Raw genomic sequence first — 16,246 nt, 5'->3', positions numbered from 1 at the left:
ATCTCTAGTATTTTCTTTATTCCAGAAGAGTTCTTCTTCTTCTTTTTTTTTTTCCCAAAGCTTGCTTCGGTGGAGGCTTTAATAAAATGCTATCAGCTCTCACTTAGCTATAAAAATGAATGCATTTGAATCAGTTCTAATGAGGTGGATGAGCCTAGAGCCTAGAATACAGAGTGAAGTGTCAGAAAGAGAAAATAAATACCATATATTAACTCATATATATGGAATCCAGAAAGATGGTACTGATGAGCCTTTTTGCAACTCAGCAATGGAAACACTGACATAGAGAACACACTTATGGCAAGAGTGTGGGGTGGGGAGTTGAAGGAGAGGGTGCGATGAAAAGAGAGAGTAGCATGGAAGCATATAGACTATCATATGTAAAATATATAGCCCAGTGGAAATTTGCATATGACTCAGGGAACTCAAACTGGGGCTCTGTAACCACCTAGAGGGGTGGAAAGAATGGGAGGTGGGAGGGAGGTTAAAGAAGGAAGCAATATATATATACCAATGGCTAATTCATATGATGTATGGAGAAACCAAACCAATATTGTAAAGCAATCATCCTTCAATTAAAAATAAACTTTAAAAATATTACAAGCTCTCAAGTTAATGACTCTTTAAATCTTTGTGAAAATTATTTTTTTAATTGCCTACTTTTCAATAGTTTCTCATAGATCAATTTAAATATAAAATCTTAGATATATCTCTGAATCACAAAAAATATCAAATTCAAAATGTATTACCTTAGTCATTATTATCATTATTGTAATAGTAATGAGTGGTTGGCATTCATAATACCTGATCAAGTCAAATTTAAGTAAATGATTATCTAGTAAAACCTCGAACTTGAACCTGAGTTCTGCAAATTGAGATCTCAAGAATAATATGCATTAATCTAAGGCCATTAGCCACTAGAAATGATGTGACTATTGCTCTGTTCAGAAGATCAACAAACCAAAACAAAGCTGATCTAGAATGACGTTACATAAGTATCATCAAGAGCTTTCTATATCCATTCTTTCCTCATTTCTTCTTTATAAAAAAAACTTTACTTCAGCAGTTGCCAACATATGCTGGATCATAGAAAAAGCAAGGTATTAAAAAAAAAAAAACCCTCTATTTCTGCTTCATTGACTACACTAAAGCCTTTGACTGTGTGGGTCAAAACAAACTGTGGAATATTCTTAAAGAGATGGGAGTACTAGACCATATTACCTGCCTCCTGAGAAACCTGTATGTAGGTCAAGAAGCAACAGTTAGAACTGGACGTGGTACAATGGGCTGATTCAAAATTGGGAAAGGACTGATTCAAATGAATTCTTTTTAATGACTGAGTAATATTCCATGGTGTATATGTATCACAGCTTCCTTATCCATTCGTCTGCTGATGGGCATCTAGGTTGCTTCCATGTCCTGACTATTATAAACAGCGCTGTGATGAACATTGGGTGCACGTGTCTCTTTCAGATCTGGTTTCCTCAGTGTGTATGCCCAGAAGTGGGATTGTTGGGTCATATGGCAGTTCTATTTCCAGTTTTTTAAGGAATCTCCACACTGTTCTCCATAGTGGCTGTACTAGTTTGCATTCCCACCAACAGTGTAAGAGGGTTCCCTTTTCTCCACACCCTCTCCAGCATTTATTGCCTGTAGACTTTTGGATAGCAGCCATTCTGACTGGTGTGTAATGGTATCTCATTGAGGTTTTGATTTGCATTTCTCTGATAATGAGTGATGTTGAGCATCTTTTCATGTGTTTATTAACCATCTCTATGTCTTCTTTGGAGAAATGTCTGTTTAGATCTTTGGCCCATTTTTTGATTGGGTCATTTATTCTTCTGGAATTGAGCTGCAGGAGTTGCTTGTATATTTTTGAGATTAATCCTTTGTCTGTTTCTTCATTTGCTATTATTTTCTCCCATTCTGAAGGCTGTCTTTTCACCTTACTTATAGTTTCCTTTGTAGTGCAAAAGCTTTTAAGTTTCATTAGGTCCCATTTGTTTAGTTTTGCTTTTATTTCCAATATTCTGGGAGGTGGTTCATAGAGGATCTTGCTGTGATTTATGTCGGAGAGTGTTTTGCCTATGTTCTCCTCTAGGAGTTAGGGTGAAACAGATCACCAGCCCAGGTTGGATGCATGAGACAAGTGCTCAGGGCTGGTGCACTGAGAAGACCCAGAGGGATGGGATGGGGAGGGAGGTGGGAGGGGGGTTCAGGATGGGGAACACATGTAAATCCATGGCTGATTCATGTCAATGTATGACAAAAACCACTACAATACTGTAAAGTAATTAGCCTCCAACTAATAAAAATAAACGAAAAACAAAAATTGGGAAAGGAGTACATCAAAGCTGTAATATTGTCACCCTGTTTATTTAACTTATATGCAGAGCACATCATACGAAATCTTGTGCTGGATAGCTCACAAGCTGGAATCAAGGTTGCAAGGAGAAATAACAACTTCATACATGCAGATGTTGCCACTTTTATCATGTGCTGCTTTCACGGAGTTGCAGAGCCAGACATGGCTTAGTGACTGAACAACAACAGTTGTTGTTCTATGACATTGTGTTAATTTCAGTTGCACAACAAAGTGGATCATCTATATATATACATATATCTCCTCCCACCCAAGTCCATCCCACCATTCTAGGTCAGCACCGAACACTGAGCTGTGCTATACAGTAGGTTTCCATTAGCTATTTGTTTTACACATGGCAGTGCAATATGTCAATCCCAATCTCCTGATTCATAGAACTCCCCTCCTGCCCGTGTCCACTCTTGGTGACCCCATGGACTGCAGCACACTAGTGTTCCCTGTCTTTCATCTTCGCCCTGAGCTTGCTCAAACTTGTGTCTATTGAGTCAGTGATGCCATCCAACCACCTCATCATCTATCATCCCCTTCTCCTCCTGTCTTCTCTTTCCCAGCATCGGGGTATTTTCCAATGAGTTGGCTCTCTCATCAGGTGGCCAAAGTATTGGAGTTTCCATCTAATGAATATTCAGGATTGATTTCCTTTTGGATTGACTTGTTTGCTTTCCTTGCTGTCCAAGGGACTCTCAAGAGTTTTCTCCAACACCAGAGTTTCAAAGCATCAATTATTTGGAGCTCAGCCTTATTTTTGGTCCAATTTTCATATCCATACATGACTACTGGAAAAACCATAGCTTTGACTATATGAACCTTTGTCGGCAAAGTAATATGCTATTTAATATGTATTTTAGTATGTAATATGTTTTTTAATAAGCTGTCTAGGTTTGTCATAGCTTTTCTTCCAAGAAGCTGGCATCTTTTAATTTCATGGCTGCAGTAGCGATCTGCAGTGATTTTGGAGCCCAAGAAAATAAAATCTGTCACTATTTCCATTGTTTCCCTATCTATTTGCCATGAAGTGATGGGACCCAGTGCCATGATCTTAGGTTTTGAAACTTGAGTTTTAAGCCAGGTTTACACTCTCCTCTTTCTCCTTCATCAAGAGGCTCTTTAGTTCCTCTTTGCTTTCTGCCATAAAGGTGGTGTAATCTGCGTATCTGAGGTTATTGATAGTTCTTCTGACAATCTTGATTCCAACTTGTGATTCATCCAGCCCAGCATTTCACTTGATGTACTCTGCATATAAGTTACATAAACAGGGTGACAATACGCAGCCTTGATGCACTCCTTTCCCAATTTTGAACCAGTCTGTTGTTTCATCTTCGGTTCTAATTGCTGCTTCTTGACCTGCATACAGGTTTCTCAGGAAGCAGATAAGTTGGTCTGGCATTCCCATGTCTTAGGATGACATATTTGATATTAAATATAGTTGAAAGGGGCTTCCCTGGTAGCTCAGCTGGTAATATTTTTATTAGTTGGAGGCTAATTACTTTACAATATTGTAGTGGTTTTTGCCACTACAATATTGTAATTAGCCTCCAACTAATAAAAATAAATGGAAAAAAAAAAAGAATACGCATGCCATGCAGCAGACCTTGGTTCATTTCCTAGGTTGGGAGGATCCCCCAGAGAAGTGAATGGTTACCCAGTCCAGTATTCTTGCCTGGAGAATCCCATGGACAGAGGAGCTGGCAGGCTACAGTCCATGGGACTGCAAAGAGTTGGAAATGACTGAGCCCCTTTTGCTCACACACACACAATTGAAAGAAACACAGACTAATTAATATTTACTTGCCCTTAGTTCAAAAAGGTATACACAGGATTTTAAGGTTTTCCAGAGATTTCAAAGATTTTGACTAAGCATTCAGATTGGAACTAAATGTTGTGATCTAAAGTAGAGGACACTATGGAGTCCTGATTGTATAAGTAAGTACTGGACAGACAAATTTTTCAAGACTAATTTACTTTCTTCCTCATGCATCAAGAAATCTACTTTAATTTTCTCACCAGCAATTCCTTCAATTAAAATTGAGTAAGATAAATGAAATAGTTTTTATCTGAAGCTTTTAAGTAACTTTGTTTAATTTTAAATATTCAGTACAAGCGCCAGTGTCCTCAACACTTATTACTCAGTGTATACAGTGTATGCCATGGGCTTATTTTACTAAGGGCTCATTTTACTTATATATTTAATTTGATCAGACTTTCTTTCTACATAAATAGATAGATGAATGGATAAAATAGATAGACAGTTATATTTAAAACTAACTTTAACACAAAGAAAAGAGAGGCTTTAAGAGCTGAGAACATTAGTCAAGAATGAGATCTGTAAGTGTCACATTCAGAGATAGAACTCTTGGTTGATTGTCTCAGTATCATCAAATATCCAAGCTAAGTATTGGACCTTTTATAAATAAACTGTTTTTAATAAGCCAGGACTTAGTGGTCAGATTGTGGAATGAAATTTTCTCAGAACATGCATGAGTGTATTCAAGTGTATGGTCTTAATTTTGACTAAAAACTAAATAAGCATGGGAACATTTTTTGCCTTCAAAGCCCAATTACATTTTTATATTCATTCAATTAAGGATGGATATCATAAACCAGGATGGGTATCAAATTGAGCATTGGTAAATCTAGTCAGAGTCTTTGAAATATTAATCTTGTGTAGACACGAACTCTGTCCATCTGTTAGCATTGAATTTGAGAAACACATAGGCAAATGGTGAGACATTAAAAGACCTTATAAACTGCATAGTCCAATATGCTTGCCACTTACATCCTGCTCTAGAGTAGATTTTTCTCATCTTTAGGTAAGAGGAGTAATCTGGGAAGATGTTAATTTTTTTTTTAATTTATCTATATGATAGACCAATATTTATACTTACTAGATCAGATAAGAAAGTCTATTGTTACCTAGATCTTAAGATTTGCTTTCCTTTTGGAGCATGTATGCTTTGTGGATAGTGAAAAAAAAAAATGTCTATGAATGGTACCATATCTGAAAATGTATTCTCAAATTTCTGCATTTGCTGAAAGTATTTCCATATGGTTTCAGATCTTTATTTAAAGAAAAGAACCAAGTAAGCAAGGTTCTCAGGGGAGGGATTAAAGGCAGCTTTGATTGTTAAATTTGGCTATCTAAATCTCTGTGGCCCCAGAACTAGTAACACTTGTTTCACTTTAAGCCACCATGCCATACTTCCTTTTAAAGTGAATTAATATAGAAAATCTCACTGGGCTTCATCAAATGATATAAATGATGGTGCATATTTCATTATATTTTCTGTTTTATTTAACTTTAGTAGGATTAAATTCACACAATTATAAATTCTCTAAGAAGTTAAATGTCTTTTCCCCAAATCTTATTCATTCATTTGTCCCAATGCAATTAGCAGAGCACTTAAGAAGTAGGAGGAGAGAAAAGTTATGTATTACAGCATCTGGGTTTTGGTACCTCATATGTGTCTACCGTAATAAAAACAGATTTTATGGAGAAGGTGAGATTTAAATTAGATTAAATAAGATAGTATATTGAATTGTGTGACATGTATAATGTAAAAATAAATATAAATTTTAAAAAAGAAGCTTAATTCTCCCTTTTGAAAATAAGTGAAGCAACTTATCACATTCTCTTTCAAATTCCTTTCTCTGATCTTTTCAAATCCATGAAAATATTTAATTGATAAATAAGACTTTTGCCAGTCTCACAATCCAGAAATGTCTTACTCAGTGGTCTAGAACCATCTTTTGTAATGTAATTGTCAGGAAGACAGAACTCTGTCCAGGTTCTTGAGTGTCACCTGATGCAGACATATTATTAAAGGACCTAAAATATCTGTCAATTAAAAAATGAGGAAAAACTTTATTAAAATATTCAAATTTATTTGCTTAATATTTTTGGATTTTTATGTGTATATTGTCCACTATACTTTTGAATTATTTCTTTACATCCAATTTCTTTATATCCAATACTTCATTTTGTACTGTGAGATATTATTTTCACCTATTAATTTAGTTTTACAGCTCTTTATCATAATAATTAACATATTATTTAATTATATTGTTATTTCCTAATTCTTCCGGAGAAAATAAAAAAAAACTCTTTATAATTTATAATAAATGTATACTTTTTAATAATTGTAACTTTTCAAGCATCTTTGGAGTTTTTATTCATTTATTTTAATTGCTATTGAAATGTGCTCACAAAAATATGTGTAATGTTTTTCAAATAGCTTGCATATATTATTTGCAAATTTACTTTTAGGATTTTATAAATTTATCCTTTGGGCTAAGCATATTTCACATATTATAGCACATTAGAAAGATAATGATAAACTAGTGGTGTTGAAATAACTTTCTGGGCCCAAAATGAAGCTACCCCTACCCACGATGCCATGTCAGCAGACCAGACATTTATGTTTCTATTAATGCTAAGTTTGACCAGAATATTTTTATATTTCCTTTCTCCTGCATAGAAAGCAGTCCCCTCAGCAATGTGAAAACCCCATTTGGAGCCTAGTAACTAGATCCCATTTGCCGCAAGAGCATCCGCATGCAGATCCCGAGTGACACAACTAAAATAAAGACCCCAAGTGCTGCAAATAAGACCTGGCAAAGCCAAATAAATAAATATATATATTTTTAAAAAGCCTAGTAGTGACCAGTTTTCCTGTTTCTTCCATAGTTCTTCTATATTTTCTGAAAAAATGCTGAGCCGAGGTCCCTTTGCAGCTAGTATAGGGCAATGTGCCAATTTCTGGCAAATGAAATAATGAATGCCACTGTCAGGCCTAGCAAAGATCTTTTGAAGATGTATATTAAAAAAATTGAACCCAGATTGAAAAACTGAATAAACTTAAAAAAAAAAATTAGGAGTAATAAACTGAAAGTGAAGTCGCTCAGCCGTGTCCAACTCTTTGCGACCCTATGGACCGTAGCCCACCAGGTTCCTCTGTCCATGGGGATTCTCCAGGCAAGAATACTGGAGTGGGTTGCCATTTCCTTTTCCAGGGGATCTTCTCGACCCAGGGATCAAAGCCAGTTCTCCCACATTGCAGGCAGACTCTTTACCCTCTGAGCCAGCAGGGAAGCCCCAGGGGTAGGAAGCAAAGGACAAAACACTGAAATGAAAAAAGATTGTTTCACAAGACCATTTAGATAAATATACTTCTAGTTAACAATAAGGGAAGCCACAAATAAATGGAGTGACAATTCTAATTTTAAAACCACTACAATATTGTAAAGTAATTAGCCTCAAACTAAAAAAAAATAATAATAAATGGAAAAAAAGAAAATAATGTAAAAGAAAAAAATTAGAACACTTTTTATCACCATACATAAAAATAAACTCAAAATGGATTAAAGACCTAAATCTAAGACCAGACACTATAAATCTCCTAGAGGAAAACATAAGAAGAATACTCCCTGACATAAATTGAAGCTAGATGTTTTTGATCCACCTCTTAGAGTAATAAAAATAAAAACAATAATTATAAAATGAGACATAGCTAAATAAAAGCTTTTGCTTGGCAAAGGAAACCATAAGCAAAGTGAAAAAGACAGCTAACAGAATGGGAGAAAATATTTGCAAATGAAATGACTGACAAGGGATTAATCTTCAAAATATACAAACAGCTCACCCCACTCAATGTACAAAAGGAAACAATCAAAAAATGAATGGAATATCAAAATAGACACTTCTTCAAAGAAGAATAGCCAAGAGGTACATGAAAAGATGCTCAATAGCTCTAATTATCAGAGTATTGCAAATCAAAACTACAATGAGATATCACCTCACACCAATGAGAATGACCATCATCAAAAACTCTATAAACAATAAATGCTGGAGAGGGTGTGCAGAAAAGGGAACCCTCCTACACTGTTGGTGGGCATGTAAATCGGTACAGCTGCTATGGAGAATGGGCTTCCCAGAGGGCACTAGTGGTAAAGAACTTGCCTGCCAATGCAGGAGACATAAGAGATGTGGGTTCGATTCCTGAGTTGGGAAGATCCCCTGAAGGAGGGCATGGCAATCCACTCCAGTATTCTTTTCTGGAGAATCTCATGGACAGAGAAGCGTGGTAGGCTACAGTCCATAGGGTCGCAAAGAGTTCTAAGAGAAAACAAAAAGCTCACAAAACCAAAACCAACATGTCTTAAAGACAATGTGTCCCTTTGAAAGAATGAGTTTTAAGCAAGAAGGAAATAATTTACTTATGTAATGAGGCAAATGAAAATGAATAATGTTTATAGATTAGAAAATCCAATAGGTAAAGATTAAAATTTTTCCCAGGTAATAGATTAAATAAGAATGTATATAAAAATCAACCTATCTTATGTTCTGAGAAACTTGGTAAGCTACTTTTTAAAATTATATAAAAATTGCATGGAAAAAGCTAATAATTTCACAATAAAGAAAGAATAACATGTTCTCTCTGAGTATGAAGAGTTATTATAAAATCACACAAGAAGAACACTTTGGAGCTTATACAAGCATAAACAGATTAAAGAGCTAAAAGTCATACATTGCATAGATATGACACAAGTAACGACAAAGTAATGCAACGAAAACAAAGAGGTGAAGTGTTATTCAGCTGTTAAAATAATAAAATCTTTCCATTTTCAACATCATGAATCATGGAAGTCATTCTGTTAGGTGACATATCAGACAGAGTATGATTTCACTGAAGGTGGAACCTAAACAATAACAACAAAATAAGCTCATAGAGGAAGATTAGTTGCTAAGTCATATTTGACTTCTTGAGAACCCATGGACCCCAGGAGCCAGCCGGGCTCCTCTGTCTATGGGATTCTCCAGGCAAGAATACTGGGGTGGGTTACCATTTCTTTCTCCAGGGGATCCTCCTGACCCAGGAATTGAACCCACGTTTCATGCATTACAGGCAGATTTTTTACTAACCGAGCTACAAGGGAAGCCCCAAGCTGATAGATACAGAAAGCAAATTTGTAATTGCCAGAGGAGTGACTAGGGTGTGCAAAATGGGTAAACATTTATCAAACACACAACCTCCCACTTCTAAAATAAATAATTCATGGGGATATAGTGTACAACATGGTGACTATAATTGATAAAGTTGTATTATATATTTGAAAGTACTAAGAAAGTGGATCTTAATTTTTTTCATCACAAGAGAAAACAATGTGTAATTACATAGGGATAAGGATGTTAACTAAACTTATTGTAGTGATGATTTTGCAACCGATACAAGTATAGAATCATTATGTTTTGTTCTTGAAACTAATATAATAATACATGTCAATTATATCTCAATTTTAAAAATACTAGTGTACATTTGTGAAAATTATGAATATCTTATTCTTTATTAATCAGAATTCTTTAATAGAAACAATTTCAAGCAGCTTGTTAATAACAGAACATAAAAGAAAATCCTACTTCCTAACTTCAGCTTTTATCATCTTTTCATTACTCCACTGCTTTTAACATTCCACAGGACTTTACTAGAGCTGATTTAATGTCCTTATTCTTCAGACAGTAGATAACAGGGTTCAAGGTTGGGGGTACCACAGAATAGAACACAGACACCAGCAAGTCTAGAAGAGAAGGACTGTTGGATGGTGGCTTTAAATAAGCAACAGCACCCATTAAAAGGAGTGCACTCACAACAACGAGGTGAGGCAGGCAGGTAGCAAAGGCTTTGGACTGGTTCACTCTGGTTCGGATCTTCAACACAGTGGAAAAAATATACACATAGGAGACCGCAATGCAAACTAAACATGAAAATGCATAACAGACCCCAATGGCCACACTGACAGTAATAGCTGCATGTTCTTGAGAACAAGTGAGTTTTAGTAAGGCAGGAACATCACAAAAGAACTGATGTATCTTATTGGACCCACAAAAGTTCAAAGAGAATGTCCCAGTGGAGTACAATATTCCCAGGGATCCACCGTTGAACCAGGACACAGCCATCAACTGGACACAGGTCCTTTTGCTCATGACAGCCTCATAATGCAGAGGGCGACAGATGGCAACATAGCGGTCACAGGACATCACAGTGAGAATACCAGTCTCTGACCCAGCCATTAGTACTACCAGGAAAAGCTGTAACACACATTCCAGGTAAGAGATGGACTCAGTGAAGGTGATGCAGTTGAAAATAAATTTGGGGACTGTGGTAGAAATAAGGCACAGATCTAAAAAGGACAAATGCCTGAGGAAAAAGTACATTGGTGTGTGGAGGTGTTGGTCAAGAATTGTGAGGAAGATGATAATTAAATTCTCCAACATAGATACTAGGTAGATCAGTGAGAAGAGCCCAGCTTGCAGCCTCAGTAGTATCTGATTCTCAGTAAATCTCACAAGCATGAATTCCACTGTCAGTGTTTGATTCATTGTATTTTAAAAGTATAAGCCACCTATTAAATAAAGAAAAATTATATTAATATAACAAATGAAGTGTCTATTGTTTCTTTATTTTTGAAATATATTTTCTTTGACATTACGTGCTAGACAGAAAGTTTTTAAATGTCATATTCATAGTCATATTTATAGCTGCCTTAGTTATAAAATTATGGGTATTACAATTCAATATGGGGCTTCATAGTGATAAACACAATGCAGGTTAGATGTAAGACATGCTGGTTCAGACCCTGGGTCTGGAAGCTCCCCTGGAGAAGGGAAAGGCTACTCATTCCAGTATTCTTGCCTGCAGAATCCCATGGAACAAGGAGCCTGGCGGGCCACTGTTCATAGGATCGCACAGAGTCGGACACGACTGATGCGACTTAGCATGGCACAGCACAGTTCAATATAACTTAACAAATTTATTGTGAAGGAATAAATTTCCCTCTTACTTCTCTCTCTAATTATTTAAAATTACTTTTGACTAAGTTTATTTCTAATGGGAATTTAAGAATTGACCCTGTGATAATATGAAGAGCATGGACATTTTTGTGCATAAATATTATCCTGGTTGATGTGATTTTGGTGTGGGTTTTTCTGCTGACTATATACTGAAATCTGTTAGAATCATTATTATGAGGTGATACTCTAATTTATTATTCAATTCCTATCAAAGGACACTAAGTTTGTACTCCATCTTTTTGTCAAAATATAATTATTTGGTGAAAATTTCATATTATGATTTATTTTCCCTTTAGTGAAAATATCTAGTATAGCACAAAGAAATTAGAAAACTAATCTGGTAATTTTGACAAAATGGTTTACAAATGTATGGTGTCATTTTTTTATGAAAAGAGAACAACTTAAGTCTATAAGCCAGATATATAGCCTACTATATAAGGAAATAATCTGAAGAAGTAACATTAGAGATGTTGATTGCATCTAATGAGAAAAGCAGGTTGTCTTCCTATTTCAAAGACACACAGGGTTTATCATCCAAATTACTCATACACTCCAACATGAGGAAGGTCTGTGGTCATGTTTTCTTCTCTCAGATCATTTTTAACTTTAGAGTCTCTAATTTTATTTTAGTATCACTTCAACTGCAATTTCTTTACTTCCCCATGCAGCCTATTTTCTTTCCCAATATTTATGCTTTTTTGTTGATCACTAATTTAAGAAAAATAATAATCTATCTGTCCTCTGCACATAAAACACAACTTTTCAGACATAAGGCTCTGACTAGATACTAACTACAAAAACATCAAGGACTCTTTCTTTACTCCTAAAACCATCTTAATCAGGCATTCCCTTCTCTCAGATGTCTAAGGAATCCCTGGCCCTGAGTCCATCTCTATTGCTTATGTCCCCAACAGTTGTATTTACATACTATGTTACTCTGCTATAGAATTTTTTTTTTAAAGCTAAATGCAGTGGGAATTCATAATCATTAACCCACTGAGAATTTTCTACTTATGGAAAGTCTCTCATTCAGTTTAATTTCAGTGCCTTCATTATCTGAGGGTCCTAGGGCAAAAACAATGTTTTTGCAACTGAAACCAAGCAGAAATTATTCATTCTCCAAGAGACATTGAGTCAGATTCAAAGGTACTCTTGGGCTTCCTTGGTGGTTCAGATGGTAAGGAATCCACCTGCAGTGCGGGAAACCTGGGTTCAATCCCTGGGTTGGGAAAACCCCCTGGAAGAGGGCTTGGTAACCCACTCCAGTATTATTGCCTGGAGAATCCCTATGGACGGAGGAGCCTTGCATGCTACAGTCTGTGTGATTGCAATGAGTCGGACATGATTAAGCAAAGCATAATCTTGTGCTTATATTGATGCTCCTTCTCTCAACCTGAAAAATTAAGCTCAGTTTTTCTGTTGATTTTCTTTATGTTGTTTCTGCACCCTTCAATGTAATGGTTTCTCAACTTTTGGCAAGTGCCACTTGTTGATTTCTTCTTAATCTTTAATTCTGAAAAGTACAAACTAAAACATATACATATGATCTGACAATGCTGTTTTCCTCTCAAAATGTGGACATATTTTTAATTAATAAGACCAATATATATTTTAACATCTGAAAGCCACACATTCTGGTTTTGTGATCATTATTGATATTTTTTATAATCAATCATAATTGTTAACACTTTAACATAAAATCTTCCTATTGTTTAATATGATTCTCTCTGGAGCAGATTAAATTTAAAGCCCAAAATGCTCATATTCTCTAGTCTTATCTTATTATAAAAATGGTCTGAAGCCATCTAACCCTAAAAGTGTATTATTGGGAAAATAAATAGCTATATTTTAACATAAAAATATGTTCATATAAGTGTCAAGTCATTTAAAATTTCTAACAGACAACATGGAAGTTTCTCTCACTTATATGCACTTTGGACAAGGATCTCTCTTTATGAAGATTTCTTGTAATAATAATATTTTATTTTACTGAATACCATGATTTTATATTTCATTTTAAAAGTTAATGTGTTAATAGCAGAAAATTGAATAAATAACATAGGAAAGAGCATCTCATAGAAAAAGTAGGCATTGGATTTATTTTTCCTTTGATTAAAAGTCGGGGGAATAGTGTAAAAGAGAGAAGACAAAAGATGATGAGAAAGTGAACTAAAATATAATTTAAACCTCCACATTTCCATTTCAAATCCCCACCAAGACCTTCCAACTCACAATGATTTTCATTGAACGTCTCTGTCTTGTTTATGTCAGCACTGTTCCCTTTGTGCTGTCTCCAAGTTCCAGGGGAAAAAAGTGTTCTTGATGTCCTATATCTCAGGCATTGCTTTTCCCAATAAGGGACAAAGCTTTGAAAGTAGTTACAAGTGGAACTTCATAAAATACATGGGCTTCTCCCAGGAGGTTTAAGCTGTACTACTTCTTAGATTCTAAAGCCTTAGAGACCCTAAACTTAATGCCCATCTCAGATCTTAGAGTTGATGCCACTGTTTTTTCCTCTAGTGAGACAAAAGATGAAGTCTCATAGGGTCTCATTAAAATAACCTCTCCATCAACCCTTTAATTATATATATATATACCCTGCCATTCATTTGCTTCTAAAGCATGCAAAAATTGAAATTTAAGTCTGTGTCCACTAATCTTCAAATTAAGTCTAGTAATCTCAGCTCAGTTTCAATGGAGAAGGACACTAGAACACTGTCCTCTAACTTAGGGATCAGTAACATAGTTTTTGTTTACGTTCCTGAGATACCAAATGGTCCATTGATCTTTCCTCTACTGTCTCTCTTGATATAAGCCAATCTCCATTAAGGATAACTATTCTTCAGACTCTCAGTAATGACCAAATATGTCAGGGCAAAAATGTCCCAAGAGCTCTTAATTCTTGACATCTATAGTAGTTCTCAAGGGATGTCAATGAACATATAAGAGTTGTGGTTCCTCATGGAACAGCATCATAATGAAGCTCAGCAGGGTCTCTCCATTGCTGTCATAAACTGGGATATGTTTTCAGAGCCTAATCATGTAATGTTATCCTTGTCTTCTAGAATAGACATGAAATTATCTTCCTTTTTTCATTGTTTTGCTCCACATTATGGTCTCTCTAGGTATCATGGCTGACATACCCTCTGTGTTGCCTATATCTTGTTTCCGTTAAATAACAAGCTCATGTTCTAACTTTCATATTTACCATGGAGTTGTCATTTAGATTATACATTTATCCTCATAATTTCATGATATCATGTCGGCATTTGGTAAAATCCATGAGACAGCCCCATGGACTCTAACCACATAAACTTAAAAAGAAAAAAAAAAAAAAACTTTTTATTTCATATTGGGATATAGTTGATTAACAAACAATGTGATAATTTCTGGTGAACAGTGAAGGGACTCAGTCATGCAAATACATGTATCCATTCCCCAAGCTCCCCTCCCATCCAGATTGCCACATAACATTGAGCAGAGTTCCATGTGCTATACATTAGCTCCTTACTGATTATCCATTTTAAATATAGTAGCACATACATGCCCATCCCAAACTCTTCAACTATCCCTTCCCCTATCCTTCCCCCAGGCAACCTTAAGCTTGTTCTCGAAGTCTGTGAGTCTATTTCTGTTTTGTAAATAAGTTCAGCTGGATCATTTCTTTTTAGGTTCCACATATAAGACATGTCATACAATACTTCTCATTTGCTAAAAGACAAGGTCCACATAGTCAAAACTATGGTTTTTCTAGTTCAGTTCAGTTCAGTGGCTCAGTCGTGTCCGACTCTTTGTGACCCCATGAATCGCAGCACACCAGGCCTCCCTGTCCATCAACAACTCCCAGAGTTTGCGACCCCATGAATCGCAGCATGCCAGGCCTCCGGAGTTTACTCAAGCTCATGTCCATCGAGTCGGTGATGCCATCCAGCCATCTCATCCTCTGTCGCCCCCTTCTACTCCTGCCCCCAATCCCTCCCAGCATCAGGGTCTTTTCCAATGAGTCAACTCTTCATATGAGGTGGCCAAAGTATTGGAATTTCGGCTTCAGTCCTTCCAATGAACACCCAGGACTGATCTTCTTTAGGATGGACTGGGTGGATCTCCTTGCAGTCCAAGGGACTCTCAAGAGTCTTCTCCAACACCACAGTTCAAAACCATCAATTCTTCAGCTCTCAGCTTTCTTCACAGTCCAACTCTCACATCCATACATGACCACTGGAAAAACCATAGCCTTGACCAGATGGACCTTTGTTGGCAAAGTAATGTCTCTTCTTTTTAACATGCTATCTAGGTTGGTCATAACCTTCCTTCCAAGGAGTAAGCATCTTTTAATTTCATGGCTGCAGTCACCATCCGCAGTGATCTTGGAGACCAAAAAAATAAAGTCAACCACTGTTTCTACTGTCTCCCCATCTGTTTCCCATGAGGTGATTGGACCAGATGCCATGATCTTAGTTTTCTGAATGTTGAGCTTTAAGCCAACTTTTTCACTGTCCTCTTTCACTTTCATCAAGAGGCTTTTCAGTTCTTCTTCACTTTCTGCCATAAGGGTGGTGTCATCTGCATATCTGAGGTTATTGATATTTCTTCTGGCAATCTTGATTCCAGCTTGTGCTTCTTCCAGCCCAGCATTTCTCATGATGTACTCTGCATAGAAGTTAAATAAACAGGGTGACAAAGTACAGACTTGATGTACTCCTTTTCCTATTTGGAACCAGTCTGTTGTTCCATGTCCAGTTCTAACTGTTGCTTCCTGACCTGCATACAGGTTTCTCAAGAGGCAGGTCAGGAGGTCTGGTATTCCCATCTCTTTCAGAACTTTCCACAGTTTATTGTGATCCACACAGTTGAAGGCTTTGGCATAGTCAATAAAGCAGAAATAGATGTTTTTCTGGAACTCTCTTGCTTTTTCCTAGTAGTCATGTACAAATGTTAGAGTTGGATCATAAAGAAGGCTGAGGACTGGAGCACTGATGGTTTCAAATTGTGGTGCTGGAGAAAAATCTTGAGAGTCC

The 16,246-nt window shown here is 36.2% G+C and overlaps 1 protein-coding gene across 1 annotated transcript; it reads right to left on the bottom strand.

The window, feature by feature from the left end:
* Window positions 1–9,827: 9,827 nt before the first annotated feature.
* Window positions 9,828–10,730, bottom strand: LOC122701046 (olfactory receptor 14K1-like). Its single transcript, XM_043914059.1, has one exon. The coding sequence runs from the start codon at window positions 10,728–10,730 to the stop codon at window positions 9,828–9,830; it is 903 nt and encodes a 300-aa protein (XP_043769994.1).
* Window positions 10,731–16,246: the final 5,516 nt, after the last annotated feature.

Source organism: Cervus elaphus, chromosome 9 (genome assembly GCF_910594005.1).
Source record: "Cervus elaphus chromosome 9, mCerEla1.1, whole genome shotgun sequence".
NCBI lineage: Eukaryota > Metazoa > Chordata > Mammalia > Artiodactyla > Cervidae > Cervus > Cervus elaphus.
The sequence above is the reverse complement of the archived record's forward strand: the minus strand, read 5'-3'. Positions and strand labels throughout refer to the sequence as shown.